Raw genomic sequence first — 20764 nt, 5'->3', positions numbered from 1 at the left:
TCGACGATAAAATCCATCGTGGCAGTTTACTTTCAATTCTGAAGAAATGGAACGCGCATGGACCTACAGATTACGCACACAGGACACCGGGCGGGACACCGGGTAAATGTAGTCTCTTATGGTCAATCTTCCAATGATATGCCTACAAACACGTCACAATGCTGCAGACAACTCGGGGAATAGACAGAAAGCGCAGGCTCATTCCTGGCGCATTCACAGCCATATAAGGAGACATTGGAACACAGCACCTTCAGAATCCGGGGCATTTCCTGTATGAAACTTCATCTTGGTTTCGCCTGTTGCATTAGTTCTGGGGCACGCACAGATAATATCTTTGCAGTTTTGGAGACGTCAGAGTTGTGTCTTTCCAAGGCTGTCAATTCCATGCATAGTCGAGCATCTTTTCGTGACAAAATATTGCGCTTAAAACGGGCACGTCTTTTTATCCAATAATGACACAGCGCCCCTATAGGTTCAACAGGTTAAGGAGAAGTCTATCTTTAATTCTGTGAATAACACTTGTATCTTTTATCAGTGTTTATTATGAGTATTTCTGCAAAATCTCCGGATGTTTTGGAATCAAAACATTACTGCACGTAAGGCGCCAGTATAAACTGATTTTTTGGGATATAAATACGCACATTATCGAACAAAACATACATGTATTGTGTTACATGATGTTCTATGAGTGTCATCTGATGAAGATCATCAAAGGTTAGTGATTAATTGTATCTCTATTTCTGCTTTTTGTGACTCCTATCTTTGGCAGGAAAATGGCTGTGTGTGTTTTTGTGACTTGGCTATGACCTAACACAATCATATGTTGTAAAGCTGTAAATCATTTTTGAAATCGGACACGATGGGTAGATGAACAAGATCTTTCATTTGCTGTATTGGACTTGTTAATGTGTGAAAACTACATATTTCTAAAATATATTTTTGAATTTCGCACACTGCCTTTTCAGCGGAATGTCTGCCCTACACAGGTTTTAACCCCTAACCCTGAACCCTTAACCCCTAACCCTTTACCCCTAACCCTTTACCCTTAACCCCTAATCCTAAACCTTAACCTCAAACCCCTAACCCTCAAACTAACCCTAACCCCTAACCCTGAACCCTTAACCCCTAACCCTTAACCCCTAACCCTCAAACTAACCCTAAGGATTGAAGGCCGGAGACTTTAATGCAGGGAAATTTAAATTAGTTTTACCAAATTTCTGCCAGCATATTAAATGTGAAAAACTCTAGACCACCTTTACTCCACACACAGAGATGTGAACAAAGCTCTCCCTCACCTTCCATTTGGAAAATCTGACCATAATTCTATCCTCCTGATTCCTGCTTAGAAGGAAAAATTAAAGCAGGAAGTAGCAGTGACTCGGTCTATAAAAAAGTGATCAGATGAAGCAGATGCTAAACTACCGGTCTGTTTTGCTGTCACAGACTGGAACATGTTCTGGGATTTATCTGATGGCATTGAGGAGTACACCACTTCAGTCACCGGCTTCACCAATCAGTGCATCGAGGACGTCATCCTCACAGTGACCGTGCGTACATACCCCAACCAGAAGCCATGGATTACAGGCAACATTCGCACTGAGCTAAAGGGTAGAGCTGCCGCTTTCAAGAAGCGGGACTCTAACTCAGAAGTTTATAAGAAATCCTGCTATGCCCTCCAACGAACTATCAAACAGGCAAAGCGTCAATACAGGGCTAAGATCGAATCATACTACACCGGCTCCGACACTCATCTTATGTGGCAGGGCTTGTAAACTATTACAGATTACTATGGGAAGCCCAGCCGTGAGCTGCCCAGCCTTCCAGACGAGCTAAATTACTTCTATGCTCGCTTCGAGGCAAGTGACACTGAAATATGCATGAGAGCATCAGCTGTTCCGGATGACTGTGTGATCACGCTCTCCGCAGCAGGGTTGTGACAAAAACTCACACTCATTCTTATGTTAAGTAAATGTATTGTATAGTGTGTGTGGCAGGCTTACAACGATATCAAAAAACAACATTTGAGAGTGCACTGACCCTGGTGCTTGAGGGGATTACAGAATGTTACAGTAGAATATAGAATGGTACAGTAGAATGTCAGAATGAATATTAGGATTAAAATATTATAATAGAATGTTACAGTAGAATGTCAGAATAGAATGTTAGAATAAAATGTTAGAATAAAATGTTACAATAGAATGTCAGAATAGAATGTTAGAATAAAATGTTACAATAGAATGTCAGAATATAATGTTAGAATATAATGTTACAGTAGAATGTTAGAATATAATGTTATAATATAATGTTACAGTAGAATGTCAGAATAGAATGTTACAATAGAATGTTACAATAGAATGTCAGAATAAAATGTCAGAATCGAATGTTAGAATTTTAGAATAAAATGTTCCAATAGAATGTCAAAATAGAATGTTAAAATAAAATGTTGCAATAGTATGTCAGAATAGAATGTTAGAATAGAATGTTAGAATTTAATTTTAGAATATGTTTTATTCATTTTATTGTAACATTCTGTTGTAACATTCTATTGTAACAATCTATTGTACCATTCTATTGTAACATTCCATTCTGACAGTCTATTGAAGCAACTTTGGCTCAACATCTGCACATACTGTCCTAATGTCTGTGTATAAGATGTGTGTGTGAGTCAGCATTCATACTGTCCTGATGTCTGTGTATAAGATGTGTGTGTGAGTGAGCATTCATTCATGCGTGTGTGTGTGTGTGTGTGTGTGTGTGTGTGTGTGTGTGTGTGTGTGTGTGTGTGTGTGTGTGTGTGTGTGTGTGTGTGTGTGTGTGTGTGTGTGTGTGTGTGTGTGTGTGCATACTTGCATGCGTGTGTGGTGAACCCAGCTGTAGTCCTTATGAGATCATATGTGACAACTGACAGATGAGCCGGGCCCTAGGGCACTCTGGGTGAAAACATCATGCATGATGGGAGACTCATCTCACTACGAGAGAGATGGAGGGAGAGAAGGAAAGAGAGTTGGAGGGAGATATGGAACGAGAGATGGAGGAGAGATGGAGGGAGATATGGAGGGAGAGAAGGAGAGATTGAGGGAGAGATGGATAGGGAGATGGAGAGAGAGATGGATAGGGAGATGGAGAGAGATGGAGCGAAAGATTAAGACAGATGGAGAAAGAGATGAGAGAGAGATAAAGAGATGTGAAAGACAGAGAGAGATGGAGGGAGAGATGTAAAAGATAGAGAGCGATGGATGTTGAGGTGAAATATAGTGAGAGAGGTGATAAAGATAGAGAGAGAGAGATGGGAGTAGAGAGAGATGGAGGGAGAGGTTAAAAGATATATATATATATATATATATATTTATAGAGAGAGAGATGGGAGTAGAGAGAGATGGAGGGAGAGGTTAAAAGATATATATATATATATTTATAGAGAGAGAGATGGGAGTAGAGATGGTAAAGATAGAGAGAGATGGGAGTAGAGATGGTAAAGATAGAGAGAGATGGGAGTAGAGATGGTAAAGATAGAGAGAGATGGGAGTAGAGATGGTAAAGACAGAGAGAGATGGGAGTAGAGATGGTAAAGATAGAGAGAGATGGGAGTAGAGATGGTAAAGATAGAGAGATAGATGGGAGTAGAGATGGTAAAGACAGAGAGAGAGATGGGAGTAGAGATGGTAAAGATAGAGAGAGAGATGGGAGTAGAAATGGTAAAGACAGAGAGAGAGATGGAGTAGAGATGGTAAAGATAGAGAGAGATGGGAGTAGAGATGGTAAAGATAGAGAGAGATGGGAGTAGAGATGGTAAAGACAGAGAGAGAGAGATGGGAGTAGAGATGGTAAAGATAGAGAGAGATGGGAGTAGAGATGGTAAAGATAGAGAGAGATGGGAGTAGAGATGGTAAAGACAGAGAGAGAGAGATGGGAGTAGAGATGGTAAAGATAGAGAGAGAGATGAGAGTAGAGATGGTAAAGATAGAGAGAGAGAGGAGTAGAGATGGTAAAGATAGAGAGAGATGGGAGTAGAGATGTAAAGACAGAGAGAGAGATGGGAGTAGAGATGGTAAAGATAGAGAGAGATGGGAGTAGAGATGGTAAAGACAGAGAGAGATGGGAGTAGAGATGGTAAAGATAGAGAGAGATGGGAGTAGAGATGGTAAAGATAGAGAGAGAGATGGGAGTAGAGATGGTAAAGACAGAGAGAGAGATGGGAGTAGAGATGGTAAAGATAGAGAGAGAGATGGGAGTAGAGATGGTAAAGATAGAGAGATAGATGGGAGTAGAGATTGTAAAGATATAGAGAGATTTGAGTAGAGATGGTAAAGATAGAGAGAGAGATGGGAGTAGAGATGGTAAAGACAGAGAGAGAGATGGGAGTAGAGATGGTAAAGATAGAGAGAGAGATGGGAGTAGAGATGGTAAAGATAGAGAGAGAGATGGGAGTAGAGATTGTAAAGATACAGAGAGATTTGAGTAGAGATGGTAAAGATAGAGAGAGAGATGGGAGTAGAGATGGTAAAGACAGAGAGAGAGATGGGAGTAGAGATGGTAAAGATAGAGAGAGGGATGGGAGTAGAGATGGTAAAGATAGAGAGAGAGATGGGAGTAGAGATTGTAAAGATATAGAGAGATTTGAGTAGAGATGGTAAAGATAGAGAGAGAGATGGGAGTAGAGATGGTAAAGATAGAGAGAGAGATGGGAGTAGAGATGGTAAAGATAGAGAGAGAGATGGGAGTAGAGATGGTAAAGATAGAGAGAGAGATGGGAGTAGAGATTGTAAAGATAGAGAGAGAGATGGGAGTAGAGATGGTAAAGACACAGAGAGAGAGAGAGGGGGGTAGAGATGGTAAAGACAGAGAGAGAGATGGGAGTAGAGATGGTAAAGATAGAGAGAGATGTGAGTAAAGATGGTAAAGATAGAGAGAGAGATGGGAGTAGAGATGGTAAAGATAGAGAGAGAGATGGGAGTAGAGATGGTAAAGATAGAGAGAGAGATGGGAGTAGAGATGGTAAAGATAGAGAGAGAGAGATGGGAGTAGAGATGGTAAAGATAGAGAGAGATGGGAGTAGAGATGGTAAAGATAGAGAGAGATGGGAGTAGAGATGGTAAAGATAGAGAGAGATGGGAGTAGAGATGGTAAAGACAGAGAGAGAGATGGGAGTAGAGATGTTAAAGATAGAGAGAGAGATGGGAGTAGAGATGGTAAAGATAGAGAGAGATGGTAAAGATAGAGAGAGAGAGATGGGAGTAGAGATGGTAAAGATAGAGAGATAGATGGGAGTAGAGATGGTAAAGACAGAGAGAGAGATGGGAGTAGAGATGGTAAAGATAGAGAGAGAGATGGGAGTAGAAATGGTAAAGACAGAGAGAGAGATGGAGTAGAGATGGTAAAGATAGAGAGAGATGGGAGTAGAGATGGTAAAGATAGAGAGAGATGGGAGTAGAGATGGTAAAGACAGAGAGAAAGAGATGGGAGTAGAGATGGTAAAGATAGAGAGAGATGGGAGTAGAGATGGTAAAGATAGAGAGAGATGGGAGTAGAGATGGTAAAGACAGAGAGAGAGAGATGGGAGTAGAGATGGTAAAGATAGAGAGAGAGATGAGAGTAGAGATGGTAAAGATAGAGAGAGAGAGGAGTAGAGATGGTAAAGATAGAGAGAGATGGGAGTAGAGATGTAAAGACAGAGAGAGAGATGGGAGTAGAGATGGTAAAGATAGAGAGAGATGGGAGTAGAGATGGTAAAGACAGAGAGAGATGGGAGTAGAGATGGTAAAGATAGAGAGAGATGGGAGTAGAGATGGTAAAGATAGAGAGAGAGATGGGAGTAGAGATGGTAAAGACAGAGAGAGAGATGGGAGTAGAGATGGTAAAGATAGAGAGATAGATGGGAGTAGAGATTGTAAAGATATAGAGAGATTTGAGTAGAGATGGTAAAGATAGAGAGAGAGATGGGAGTAGAGATGGTAAAGACAGAGAGAGAGATGGGAGTAGAGATGGTAAAGATAGAGAGAGAGATGGGAGTAGAGATGGTAAAGATAGAGAGAGAGATGGGAGTAGAGATTGTAAAGATACAGAGAGATTTGAGTAGAGATGGTAAAGATAGAGAGAGAGATGGGAGTAGAGATGGTAAAGACAGAGAGAGAGATGGGAGTAGAGATGGTAAAGATAGAGAGAGGGATGGGAGTAGAGATGGTAAAGATAGAGAGAGAGATGGGAGTAGAGATTGTAAAGATATAGAGAGATTTGAGTAGAGATGGTAAAGATAGAGAGAGAGATGGGAGTAGAGATGGTAAAGATAGAGAGAGAGATGGGAGTAGAGATGGTAAAGATAGAGAGAGAGATGGGAGTAGAGATGGTAAAGATAGAGAGAGAGATGGGAGTAGAGATTGTAAAGATAGAGAGAGAGATGGGAGTAGAGATGGTAAAGACACAGAGAGAGAGAGAGGGGGGTAGAGATGGTAAAGACAGAGAGAGAGATGGGAGTAGAGATGGTAAAGATAGAGAGAGATGTGAGTAAAGATGGTAAAGATAGAGAGAGAGATGGGAGTAGAGATGGTAAAGATAGAGAGAGAGATGGGAGTAGAGATGGTAAAGATAGAGAGAGAGATGGGAGTAGAGATGGTAAAGATAGAGAGAGAGAGATGGGAGTAGAGATGGTAAAGATAGAGAGAGATGGGAGTAGAGATGGTAAAGATAGAGAGAGATGGGAGTAGAGATGGTAAAGATAGAGAGAGATGGGAGTAGAGATGGTAAAGACAGAGAGAGAGATGGGAGTAGAGATGTTAAAGATAGAGAGAGAGATGGGAGTAGAGATGGTAAAGATAGAGAGAGAGATGGGAGTAGAGAAGGTAAAGATAGAGAGAGTGATGGGAGTAGAGATGGTAAAGATAGAGAGCGAGATGGGAGTAGAGATGGTAAAGATAGAGAGAGAGATGGGAGTAGAGATGGTAAAGACAGAGAGAGATTTGAGTAGAGATGGTAAAGATAGAGAGAGATGGGAGTAGAGATGGTAAAGACAGAGAGAGATGGGAGTAGAGATGGTAAAGACAGAGAGAGAAATGGGAGTAGAGATGGTAAAGACAGAGAGAGATGGTAAAGATAGAGAGCGAGATGGGAGTAGAGATGGTAAAGATCGAGAGAGAGATGGGAGTAGAGATGGTAAAGATAGAGAGAGATGGGAGTAGAGATGGTAAAGATAGAGAGAGAGATGGGAGTAGAGATGGTAAAGATAGAGAGAGATGGGAGTAGAGATGGTAAAGATAGAGAGAGAGATGGGAGTAGAGATGGTAAAGATAGAGAGAGATGGGAGTAGAGATGGTAAAGACAGAGAGAGATGGGAGTAGAGATGGTAAAGATAGAGAGAGAGATGGGAGTAGAGATGGTAAAGATAGAGAGAGATGGGAGTAGAGATGGTAAAGATAGAGAGAGAGATGGGAGTAGAGATGGTAAAGACAGAGAGAGAGATGGGAGTAGAGAAGGTAAAGATAGAGAGAGATGGGAGTAGAGATGGTAAAGATAGAGAGAGATGGGAGTAGAGATGGTAAAGATAGAGAGAGAGATGGGAGTAGAGATGGTAAAGATAGAGAGAGAGATGGAGTAGAGATGGTAAAGATAGAGAGAGAGATGGGAGTAGAGATGGTAAAGACAGAGAGAGATGGGAGTAGAGATGGTAAAGATAGAGAGAGAGATGGGAGTAGAGATGGTAAAGATAGAGAGAGAGATGGAGTAGAGATGGTAAAGATAGAGAGAGAGATGGGAGTAGAGATGGTAAAGACAGAGAGAGAGATGGGAGTAGAGATGGTAAAGACAGAGAGAGATGGGAGTAGAGATGGTAAAGACAGAGAGAGAGATGGGAGTAGAGATGGTAAAGACAGAGAGAGAGATGGGAGTAGAGATGGTAAAGACAGAGAGAGATGGGAGTAGAGATGGTAAAGACAGAGAGAGAGATGGGAGTAGAGATGGTAAAGATAGAGAGAGAGATGGGAGTAGAGATGGTAAAGATAGAGAGAGAGATGGGAGTAGAGATGGTAAAGACAGAGAGAGATGGTAAAGATAGAGAGAGATGGTAAAGATCATGTACCAGACGCTCAGCAGGCTCTGCTCACACTTACTGGCCTGAGGCCAAACCACGACCAACAACATTGGACACTCTATGGAACAAAAAGCCTTCACTATATTATCATGGAATATCCAAGGCCTGAGGTCATCTGCCTTTGGCCTAAAGAGCAGAAACCCGGACTTCACCAAAGAAATCGGTAATACAGACATTGTCATCCTGCAAGAAACCTGGTATAGAGGAGACGGACCCACTGGTTGCCCTCTAGGTTACAGAGAGCTGGTAGTCCCATCCACCAAACTACCAGGTGTGAAACAGGGAAGGGACTCAGGGGGTATGCTAATTTGGTATAGAGCAGACCTAACTCACTCCATTAAATTAATCAAAACAGGAACATTTTACATTTGGCTAGAAATTCAAAAAGAAATTATCCTAACAGAGAAAAATGTCCTCCTGTGTGCTACCTATATCCCCCCACTAGAATCCCCATATTTTAATGAAGACAGCTTCTCCATCCTGGAGGGGGAAATCAATCATTTCCAGGCCCAGGGACATGTACTAGTCTGTGGCGACCTAAATGCCAGAACCGGACAAGAACCTGACACCCTAAGCACACAGGGGGACAAACACCTGCCTGGAGGTGACAGCATTCCCTCCCACATATGCCCCCCTAGGCACAACTATGACAACATAACCAACAAAAACGGGTCACAACTCCTGCAGCTCTGTCGCACGCTGGGTATGTACATAGTCAACGGTAGGCTTCGAGGGGACTCCTATGGTAGGTACACCTATAGCTCATCTCTTGGCAGTAGTACTGTAGACTACTTTATCACCGACCTCAACCCAGAGTCTCTCAGAGCGTTCACAGTCAGCCCACTGACACCCCTATCAGACCACAGCAAAATCACAGTCTACTTAAACAGAGCAATAATCAATCATGAGGCATCAAAGCCAAAGGAACTGAGTAACATTAAGAAATGCTATAGATGGAAGGAATGCAGTTTGGAAACCTACCAAAAAACAATTAGGCAACAACAAATTCAATCCCTTTTAGACAATTTCCTGGGTAAAACGTTCCGCTGTAATAGTGAAGGTGTAAACTTGGCAGTAGAAAATCTTAACAGTATATTTGACCTCTCAGCTTCCCTATCAAATCTAAAAATCTCAAATAGAAAACCGAAGAAAATTAACAATAATGACAAATGGTTTGATGAAGAATGCAAAAATCTAAGAAAGAAATTGAGAAACCTGTCCAACCAAAAACATAGAGACCCGGAAAACCTGAGTCTACGCCTTCACTATGGTGAATCACTAAAACAATACAGAAATACACTACGGAAAAAGAAGGAACAGCATGTCAGAAATCAGCTCAATGCAATTGAAGAATCCATAGACTCTAACCACTTCTGGGAAAATTGGAAAACACTAAACAAACAACAACAAGAAGAATTATCTATCCAAAATGGAGATGTATGGGTAAACCACTTCTCCAATCTTTTTGGCTCTATAACAAAGAATAAAGAGCAAAAACATATACATGATCAAATACAGATCTTAGAATCATCTATTAAAGACTACCAGAACCCACTGGATTATCCAATTACATTGAATGAGTTACAGGACAAAATAAAAACCCTCCAACCCAAAAAGGCCTGTGGTGTTGATGGTATCCTCAATGAAATGATCAAATATACAGACAACAAATTCCAATTGGCTATACTAAAACTCTTTAACATCATACTTAGCTCTGGCATCTTCCCCAATATTTGGAACCAAGGACTGATCACCCCAATCCACAAAAGTGGAGACAAATTTGACCCCAATAACTACCGTGGAATATGTGTCAACAGTAACCTTGGGAAAATCCTCTGCATTATTATTAACAGCAGACTCGTACATTTCCTCAATGAAAACAATGTACTGAGCAAATGTCAAATTGGCTTTTTACCAAATTACCGTACAACAGACCATGTATTCACCCTGCACACCCTAATTGACAACCAAACAAACCAAAACAAAGGCAAAGTCTTCTCATGCTTTGTTGATTTCAAAAAAGCCTTCGACTCAATCTGGCATGAGGGTCTGCTATACAAACTGATGGAAAGTGGTGTTGGGGGTAAAACATACGACATTATAAAATCCATGTACACAAACAACAAGTGTGCGGTTAAAATTGGCAAAAAACACACACATTTCTTCACACAGGGTCGTGGGGTTAGACAGGGATGCAGTTTAAGCCCCACCCTCTTCAACATATATATCAACGAATTGGCGCGGGCACTAGAAAAGTCTGCAGCACCCGGCCTCCCCCTGCTAGAATCCGAAGTCAAATGTCTGCTGTTTGCCGATGATCTGGTGCTTCTGTCACCAACCAAGGAGGGCCTACAGCAGCACCTAGATCTTATGCACAGATTCTGTCAGACCTGGGCCCTGACAGTAAATCTCAGTAAGACCAAAATAATGGTGTTCCAAAAAAGGTCCAGTCACCAGGACCACAAATACAAATTCAATCTAGACACTGTTGCCCTAGAGCACACAAAAAACTATACATACCTTGGCCTAAACATCAGCGCCACAGGTAACTTCCACAAAGCTGTGAACGATCTGAGAGACAAGGCAAGAAGGGCATTCTATGCCATCAAAAGAAACATAAATTTCAACATACCAATTAGGATTTGGCTAAAAATACTTGAATCAGTCATAGAGCCCATTGCCCTTTATGGTTGTGAGGTCTGGGGTCCGCTCACCAACCAAGACTTCACAAAATGGGACAAACACCAAATTGAGACTCTGCACGCAGAATTCTGCAAAAATATCCTCCGTGTACAACGTAGAACACCAAATAATGCATGCAGAGCAGAATTAGGCCGATACCCACTAATTATCAAAATCCAGAAAAGAGCCGTTAAATTCTACAACCACCTAAAAGGAAGTGATTCACAAACCTTCCATAACAAAGCCATCACCTACAGAGAGATGAACCTGGAGAAGAGTCCCCTAAGCAAGCTGGTCCTGGGGCTCTGTTCACAAACACAAACACACCCTACAGAGCCCCAGGACAACAGCACAATTAGACCCAACCAAATCATGAGAAAACAAAAAGATAATTACTTGACACATTGGAAAGAATTAACAAAAAAACAGAGCAAACTAGAATGCTATTTGGCCCTAAACAGAGAGTACACAGCGGCAGAATACCTGACCACTGTGACTGACCCAAAATTAAGGAAAGCTTTGACTATGTACAGACTCAGTGAGCATAGCCTTGCTATTGAGAAAGGCCGCCGTAGGCAGACATGGCTCTCAAGAGAAGACAGGCTATGTGCTCACTGCCCACAAAATGAGGTGGAAACTGAGCTGCACTTCCTAACCTCCTGCCCAATGTATGACCATATTAGAGAGACATATTTCCCTCAGATTACACAGATCCACAAAGAATTCGAAAACAAATCCAAATTTGAAAAACTCCCATATCTACTGGGTGAAATTCCACAGTGTGCCATCACAGCAGCAAGATTTGTGACCTGTTGCCACGAGAAAAGGGCAACCAGTGAAGAACACACACCATTGTAAATACAACCCATATTTATGCTTATTTATTTTATCTTGTGTCCTTTAACCATTTGTACATTGTTAAAACACTGTATATATATATATAATATGACATTTGTAATGTCTTTACTGTTTTGAAACCTCTGTATGTGTAATGTTTACTGTTAATTTTTGTTGTTTTTCACTTTATATTTTCACTTTGTATGTTGTCTACCTCACTTGCTTTGGCAATGTTAACACATGTTTCCCATGCCAATAAAGCCCTTGAATTGAATTGAATTGAATTGAGAGAGAGATGGGAGTAGAGATGGTAAATATAGAGAGAGATGGGAGTAGAGATGGTAAAGATAGAGAGAGAGAGATGGGAGTAGAGATGGTAAAGACAGAGAGAGATGGGAGTAGAGATGGTAAAGATAGAGAGAGAGATGGGAGTAGAGATGGTAAAGATAGAGAGAGAGATGGAGTAGAGATGGTAAAGATAGAGAGAGAGATGGGAGTAGAGATGGTAAAGACAGAGAGAGAGATGGGAGTAGAGATGGTAAAGACAGAGAGAGATGGGAGTAGAGATGGTAAAGACAGAGAGAGAGATGGGAGTAGAGATGGTAAAGACAGAGAGAGAGATGGGAGTAGAGATGGTAAAGACAGAGAGAGATGGGAGTAGAGATGGTAAAGACAGAGAGAGAGATGGGAGTAGAGATGGTAAAGATAGAGAGAGAGATGGGAGTAGAGATGGTAAAGATAGAGAGAGAGATGGGAGTAGAGATGGTAAAGACAGAGAGAGATGGTAAAGATAGAGAGAGATGGTAAAGATAGAGAGAGAGAGATGGGAGTAGAGATGGTAAATATAGAGAGAGATGGGAGTAGAGATGTTAAAGACAGAGAGAGAGATGGGAGTAGAGATGGTAAATACAGAGAGAGATGGTAAAGATAGAGAGAGATGGTAAAGATAGAGAGAGAGAGATGGGAGTAGAGATGGTAAATATAGAGAGAGAAGGGAGTAGAGATGTTAAAGACAGAGAGAGAGATGGGAGTAGAGATGGTAAATACAGAGAGAGATGGTAAAGATAGAGAGAGATGGTAAAGATAGAGAGAGATGGTAAAGATAGAGAGAGATGGTAAAGATAGAGAGAGATGGTAAAGATAGAGAGAGATGGTAAAGATAGAGAGAGATGGTAAAGATAGAGGTGTTTCATTTTCCATGTTCATCCTTTTAGATATATTATTGTTCTATTGTCTCCATTTCATTGTTGTTATTGTTATAATTTCTTATTATAATGTAATACCATTTACATGACTATTCATAATTAATATTGATACAGTGTTGTTCATGCCAATAGAGAAGCGTGAATTGGAATTTGGGTTTAAACTGAAGAAGTGTAAAAGAGGTGGGTCTTTCAGCTTAACCAATGAGATATTGCATAGAAAAGAGTAACCTCTCTCTCTCTCTGTCTCTCTCTCTCTCTCTCTCTCTCTCTCTCTCTGTCTCTCTCTCTCTCTCTCTCTCTCTCTCTCTCTCTCTCTCTCTCTCTGTCTCTCTCTCTCTCTCTCTCTCTCTCTCTGTGTGTGTGTGTGTGTGCGTGTGTGTTTGTGTGTGTGTGTCTGTGTGTGTGTGTGTGTGTGTGTGTTTGTGTGTGTGTAGCGTGCGGGGAGACCCTACAGGAGTCGACAGGTAACTTCTCGTCGCCCGGTTACCCCAACGGTTATCCCTCATACACACACTGTGTCTGGAGGGTCTCTGTCACCCCGGGAGAGAAGGTAAACACACACAGAGAGATAGGGGAGAGAAGGTAAACACACACAGAGAGATAGGGGAGAGAAGGTAAACACACACAGAGATAGGGGAGAGAAGGTGAACACAGAGATATAGTGGAGGGAAGGTAAACACAGAGAGAGATAGGGGAGAGACGGTAAACACAGAGAGAGATAGGGGAGAGAAGGTAAACACAGAGAGATATAGGGGAGAGAAGGTAAACACAGAGAGAGATAGGGGAGTGAAGGTAAACACAGAGAGAGATAGGGGAGAGAAGGTAAACACACACAGAGATATAGGGGAGAGAAGGTAAACACACAGAGAGATAGGGGAGAGAAGGTAAACACAGAGAGATAGGGGAGAGAAAGTAAACACACAGAGAGATATAGGGGAGAGAAGGTAAACACACACAGATATATAGGGGAGAGAAGGTAAACACACAGAGAGATATAGGGGAGAGAAGATAAACACACAGAGATATAGGGGAGAGAAGGTAAACACAGAGAGATATGGGGGAGGGAAGGTAAACACAGAGATATAGGGGAGAGAAGGTAAACACACAGAGAGATATAGGGGAGAGAAGGTAAACACAGAGAGAGATATAGGGGAGAGAAGGTAAACACACACAGATATATAGGGGAGAGAAGGTAAACACACAGAGAGATATAGGGGAGAGAAGGTAAACACACACAGAGATATAGGGGAGAGAAGGTAAACACACAGAGAGATATAGGGGAGAGAAGGTAAACACAGAGATATAGAGGAGAGAAGGTATAAACACAGAGAGAGATATAGGGGAGAGAAGGTAAACACACACCCTCTCTCTAACCACTCCCCTCTTTCTCTCCCCCCACCTCTCTCTCTCTCTCTCTCTCTCCCCTCTCTCTAACCACTCCCCTCTTTCTCTCCCCCCACCTCTCTCTCTCTCTCTCCCCTCTTTCTCTCCCCCCCGCACTCTCTCTACCCCCCAGATTGTTCTAAACTTTACCACTATGGACCTGTATAAGAGCTCTCTCTGTTGGTATGACTACATAGAAGTTAGAGATGGATACTGGAGGAAGGCCCCACTGCTAGGTAAGAGAGATAGAGAGAGAGAGAGAGAGAGAGCGAGAGAGTGTGTGTTGTGTTCATTTGTTTATGTCTGACTTGTAGTTCAATTCAAATGATTGCTTTGTTTGTGCGTGTGTGTGTATGTGTATGTGTGTGTCTCTGTGTGTGTGTGTGTGTGTGCGTGTGTACTGTGTGTGTGTGTGTGTGCGTGTGCGTGTGCGCGTGTGTACTGTTTGTGTGTGTGTGTGTATGTGTGTGCGTGTGTGCACTGTGCGTGTGAGTTTGTGTGTGTGTGTGTGTGTGTACTGTGCGTGTGTGTGTATGTCTCTCTGTGTGTGTGTGTGTGTGTGTGTGTGTGTGTCCGTGCGTGCGTGCGTGTGTGTGTGTGTGTGTGTGTGTGCGTGTGTGTGTGTGCGTGTGTATGTCTCTCTGTGTGTGTGTGTGTGTGTGTGTGTGTGTGTGTGTGTGTGTGTGTGTGTGTGTGTGTGTGTGTGTATGTGTGTGCGTGTGCGTGTGTGTACTGTGTGTGTGAGTTTGTGTGTGTGTGTGTGTGTGTACTGTGCGTGTGTGTGTATGTCTCTCTGTGTGTGTGTGTGTGTGTGTGTGTGTGTGTCCGTGCGTGCGTGCGTGTATGTGTGTGTGTGTGTGTGTGCGTGTGTGTGTGTGCGTGTGTGTGTGTATGTCTCTCTGTGTGTGTGTGTGTGTGTGTGTGTGTGTGTGTGTGTGTGTGTGTGTATAGGTAGGTTCTGTGGGGATCAGGTTCCTGAGGGTCTGGTGTCGGCAGAGAGTCGGATGTGGATTGAGTTCCGAAGCAGCAGTAACTGGGTGGGAAAGGGATTCACAGCTGTTTATGAAGGTACCACACACACACACACACACACACTCACACGCACACGCACAGTACACACACGCACATGCACACACACATACACACACGCGCAAGCGCACGCGCACGCACGCACGCACGCACACACACACACACACACACACACACACACAGTAACTGGGTGGGAAAGGGATTCACAGCTGTTTATGAAGGTACCACACACACACACACACACACACACACACACACACATTTTATTTGTAATTCTCATCCAATAAATATAAATACATTAATTTCTCCCTCCTCTCCCCTCCCCCTCTTCCTCCCTTCTCCTCTCTCCTCCCTCCTCTCCTCCCTCCCCCTCTTCCTCCCTTCTCCTCTCTCCTTCCTCCTCTCTTCTCTCCCATCTTCCTTCCCTTCCCCTCTCTTCTCCCCCCTCTTCCCTGCACTCTTCCTCACCCTCTCCTCTCGCCTCCCTCCTCTCCTCTCTCCCCTCTTCCTCCCCCTCTCCTCCCCTTCCTCCCCTCTTGTAGCTGTCTGTGGAGGAGAGATCTTGAAGGATCAGGGCCAGATTCAGTCCCCTAACTATCCTGATGACTACCGTCCATCTAAAGACTGTGTTTGGAGGATCACTGTCTCAGAGGGGTACAACGTAGGACTCAGCTTCCAGGCCTTTGAGGTGACACCCCCTGTCTGTCTGTCTGTCTGTCTGTCTCGCTCTCTCTGTTCTTCTGTCTCTCTCCTCTTTCTCTGTCGTTCTCTCTCACATGCTCGTGTGCGGGTGTGTGTCTGTTTGGCAAAGCCCCTGGTACTAATTCAATAAGAAATGTATCTGAACTCTGAATGACCTCTAGAATGCTCCCTATGACTGAAACTATGATTGAACTGAATCTATGACTGAACTGAAACTATGACTGAACTGAAACTATGACTGAACTGAAACTATGACTGAAACTATGACTAAACTGAAACTATGACTGAACTGAAACTATGACTTAAACTATGACTGAGCTGAAACTATGACTGAACTGAAACTATGACTGAACTGAAACTATGACTGAAACTATGACTGAGCTGAAACTATGACTAAACTGAAACTATGACTGAACTGAAACTATGACTGAAACTATGATTGAACTGAATCTATGACTGAAACTATGACTGAGCTGAAACTATGACTAAACTGAAACTATGACTGAACTGAAACTATGACTGAAACTATGATTGAACTGAATCTATGACTGAAACTATGATTGAACTGAGTCTATGACTGAAACTATGACTGAACTGAAACTATGACTAAACTGAAACTATGACTGAACTGAAACTATGACTGAAACTATGATTGAACTGAATCTATGACTGAAACTATGACTGAGCTGAAACTATGACTAAACTGAAACTATGACTGAACTGAAACTATGACTGAAACTATGACTGAACTGAAACTATGACTAAACTGAAACTATGACTGAACTGAAACTATGACTGAAACTATGACTAAACTGAAACTATGACTGAACTGAAACTATGACTGAACTGAAACTATGACTGAACTGAAACTATGACTGAAACTATGACTAAACTGAAACTATGACTGAACTGAAACTATGACTGAACTGAAACTATGACTGAGCTGAATCTATGACTAAACTGAAACTATGACTGAACTGAAACTATGACTGAAACTATGACTAAACTGAAACTATGACTGAACTGAAACTATGACTGAACTGAAACTATGACTGAAACTATGACTAAACTGAAACTATGACTGAACTGAAACTATGACTGAAACTATGACTAAACTGAAACTATGACTGAAACTATGACTAAACTGAAACTATGACTGAAACTATGACTGAACTGAAACTATGATTTAAACTATGACTGAAACTATGACTGAACTGAAACTATGACTGAAACTATGACTGAACTGAAACTATGATTTAAACTATGACTGAACTGAATCTATGACTGAACTGAAACTATGACTGAAACTATGACTGAAACTATGACTGAAACTATGACTGAACTGAAACTATGACTGAAACTATGACTGAACTGAAACTATGATTTAAACTATGACTGAACTGAATCTATGACTGAACTGAAACTATGACTGAACTGAAACTATGACTGAACTGAAACTATGACTGAACTGAATCTATGACTGAACTGAAACTATGACTGAACTGAAACTATGACTTAAACTATGACTGAGCTGAAACTATGACTGAACTGAAACTATGACTGAAACTATGACTGAACTGAAACTATGACTGAAACTATGACTGAACTGAAACTATGACTGAACTGAAACTATGACTGAAACTATGACTGAACTGAAACTATGACTGAAACTATGACTGAACTGAAACTATGACTAAACTGAAACTATGACTGAAACTATGACTGAACTGAAACTATGATTTAAACTATGACTGAAACTATGACTGAACTGAAACTATGACTGAAACTATGACTGAACTGAAACTATGATTTAAACTATGACTGAACTGAATCTATGACTGAACTGAAACTATGACTGAAACTATGACTGAACTGAAACTATGACTAAACTGAAACTATGACTGAAACTATGACTGAACTGAAACTATGACTGAAACTATGACTGAACTGAAACTATGACTGAAACTATGACTGAACTGAAACTATGATTTAAACTATGACTGAACTGAATCTATGACTGAACTGAAACTATGACTGAACTGAAACTATGACTGAACTGAAACTATGACTGAACTGAATCTATGACTGAACTGAAACTATGACTGAACTGAAACTATGACTTAAACTATGACTGAGCTGAAACTATGACTGAACTGAAACTATGACTGAAACTATGACTGAACTGAAACTATGACTGAAACTATGACTGAACTGAAACTATGACTGAACTGAAACTATGACTGAAACTATGACTGAACTGAAACTATGACTGAAACTATGACTGAACTGAAACTATGACTGAACTGAAACTATGACTGAAACTATGACTGAACTGAAACTATGACTGAAACTATGACTGAACTGAAACTATGATTTAAACTATGACTGAACTGAAACTATGACTGAACTGAAACTATGACTGAAACTATGACTGAACTGAAACTATGACTGAAACTATGACTGAACTGAAACTATGACTTAACTGAAACTATGACTGAAACTATGATTTAAACTATGACTGAACTGAAACTATGACTGAACTGAAACTATGACTTAACTGAAACTATGACTGAAACTATGTTTTAAACTATGACTGAACTGAAACTATGACTTAACTGGAACTATGACTGAAACTATGATTTAAACTATGACTGAACTGAAACTATGACTGAAACTATGACTGAACTGAAACTATGACTGAAACTATGACTGAACTGAAACTATGACTGAACTGAAACTATGACTGAACTGAAACTATGACTGAAACGATGACTGAAGTGAATCTATGAGTGAACTGAAACTAGGACTGAAACTATGACTGAAACTATGACTGAACTGAAACTATGACTGAACTGAAACTATGACTGAACTGAAACTATGACTGAACTGAAACTATGACTGAAACGATGACTGAAGTGAATCTATGAGTGAACTGAAACTAGGACTGAAACATTGAATGAACTGAAACTATGACTGATACTGTGGATTAACTGAAAGTGTGACACAGAGACGTGTACAAAGCTCTCCCTCGCCCTCAATTTGGCAAATCTGACCATAACTCTATCCTCCTGAATATATTACAAACAACAACTAAAGCAGGAAGCACCAGTGACTCGGTCAATAAGAAAGTGGTCAGATGAAGCAGATGCTAAACTACAGGACTGTTTTGCACAGACTGGAACATGTTCCGGGATTTATCTGATGGCATTGAGGAGTACACCACATCAGTCACTGGCTTTATCAATAGGTGCATTGATGATGTCATCCGCACAGTGACTGTACGTACATACCCCAACCAGAAGCCATGGACTACAGGCAACATTTGCACTGAGCTATCCTGGACTTCCTGACGGGCCGCCCCCAGGTGGTGAGGGTAGGTAGCAACACATCCGCTACGCTGATCTTCAACACTGGGGCCCCTCAGGGGTGCGTGCTCAGTCCCCTTCTGTACTCCCTGTTCACTCATGACTGCATGGCCAGGCCCGACTCCAACACCGTCATTAAGTTTGCTGATGACACAACAGTGGTAGGCCTGATCACCGACAACGATGACACAGCCTATAGGGAGGAGGTCAGAGACCTGGCAGTGTGATGCCAGGACAACAACCTCTCCCTCAATGAAAGACAAGGAGCTGATCGTGGACTACAGGAAAAGGAGGACCGAAACAGGCCCCCATGAACATCGATGGGGTTGCAGTGGGAGCGGGTTGAGAGTTTCAAGTTCCTTGTTGTCCACATCACCAACAAACTACCATGGTTCAAACACACCAAGACGTGAAGAGGGCAAAACCTATTGTCAGAGACTCCAGCCACCCAAGTCGTAGACTGTTCTCTCTGCTACCGCACAGCAAGCGGTACCGGAGCGCCAAGTCTAGGTCCAAGAGGTTTCTAAACCATCAATCATTCAAATTTATTTAGAAAAGCCCATGTTACATCAGCCGCTGTTACAAAGCCCGAACAGCTAATCAAAGGGCTACCCTTCTTCTACACTGCTGCTACTCTCTGTTTATTATCTATGGTCACTTTAACTCTACCTACATATTACCTCAATTACCTCGACTAACCGGTGCCCCCTGCACATTGACTCTGTATCGGTACCCCCTGTATATAGCCTCCACATTGACTCTGTACCGGTACCCCCTGTATATAGCCTCCACATTGACTCTGTACTGGTACCCCCTGTATATAGCCTCCACATTGACTATGTACCGTAATACCCTGTATATAGCCTCCACATTGACTCTGTACCGTAATACCCTGTATATAGCCTCCACATTGACTCTGTACCGTAATACCCTGTATATAGCCTCCACATTGACTCTGTACCGTAATACCCTGTATATAGCCTGCACATTGACTCTGTATCGGTACCCCCTGTATATAGCCTCCACATTGACTCTGTACCGTAATACCCTGTATATAGCCTCCACATTGACTCTGTACCGTTATACCCTGTATATAGCCTGCACATTGACTCTGTATCGGTACCCCCTGTATATAGTCTCCACATTGACTCTGTACTGGTACCCCCTGTATATAGTCCCCACATTGACTCTGTACTGGTACCCCCTGTATATAGCCTCCACATTGACTCTGTACCGGTACCCCCTGTATATAGTCTCCACATTGACTCTGTACTGGTACCCCCTGTATATAGCCTCCACATTGACTCTGTAGTGGTACCCCCTGTATATAGCCTCCACATTGACTCTGTACCAGTACCCCCTGTATATAGTCTCCACATTGACTCTGTACTGGTACCCCCTGTATATAGCCTCCACATTGACTCTGTAGTGGTACCCCCTGTATATAGCCTCCACATTGACTCTGTACCGTAATACCCTGT

The 20764-nt window shown here is 42.0% G+C and overlaps 1 protein-coding gene across 3 annotated transcripts in view; it reads left to right on the top strand.

Moving 5' to 3' along the window:
- The window catches only part of tll1 (tolloid-like 1), a 166638-nt gene that overhangs the window by 108654 nt on the left and 37220 nt on the right, over nucleotides 1–20764 (top strand). For all 3 annotated transcript variants that reach the window (XM_090188435.1, XM_090188437.1, XM_090188436.1), the window contains 4 exons: nucleotides 13239–13354; nucleotides 14321–14423; nucleotides 15139–15255; nucleotides 15759–15904. In XM_090188435.1, coding sequence (XP_090044561.1) covers nucleotides 13239–13354; nucleotides 14321–14423; nucleotides 15139–15255; nucleotides 15759–15904 — 482 coding nt within the window. The remainder of the gene's footprint in view (nucleotides 1–13238; nucleotides 13355–14320; nucleotides 14424–15138; nucleotides 15256–15758; nucleotides 15905–20764) is intronic.

Source organism: Oncorhynchus mykiss, chromosome 10 (assembly GCF_057628025.1).
Source record: "Oncorhynchus mykiss isolate SJ-2025 chromosome 10, ASM5762802v1, whole genome shotgun sequence".
NCBI classification, from domain to species: Eukaryota; Metazoa; Chordata; class Actinopteri; order Salmoniformes; family Salmonidae; genus Oncorhynchus; species Oncorhynchus mykiss.
This window is presented reverse-complemented; position numbering and strand designations above follow the sequence as displayed.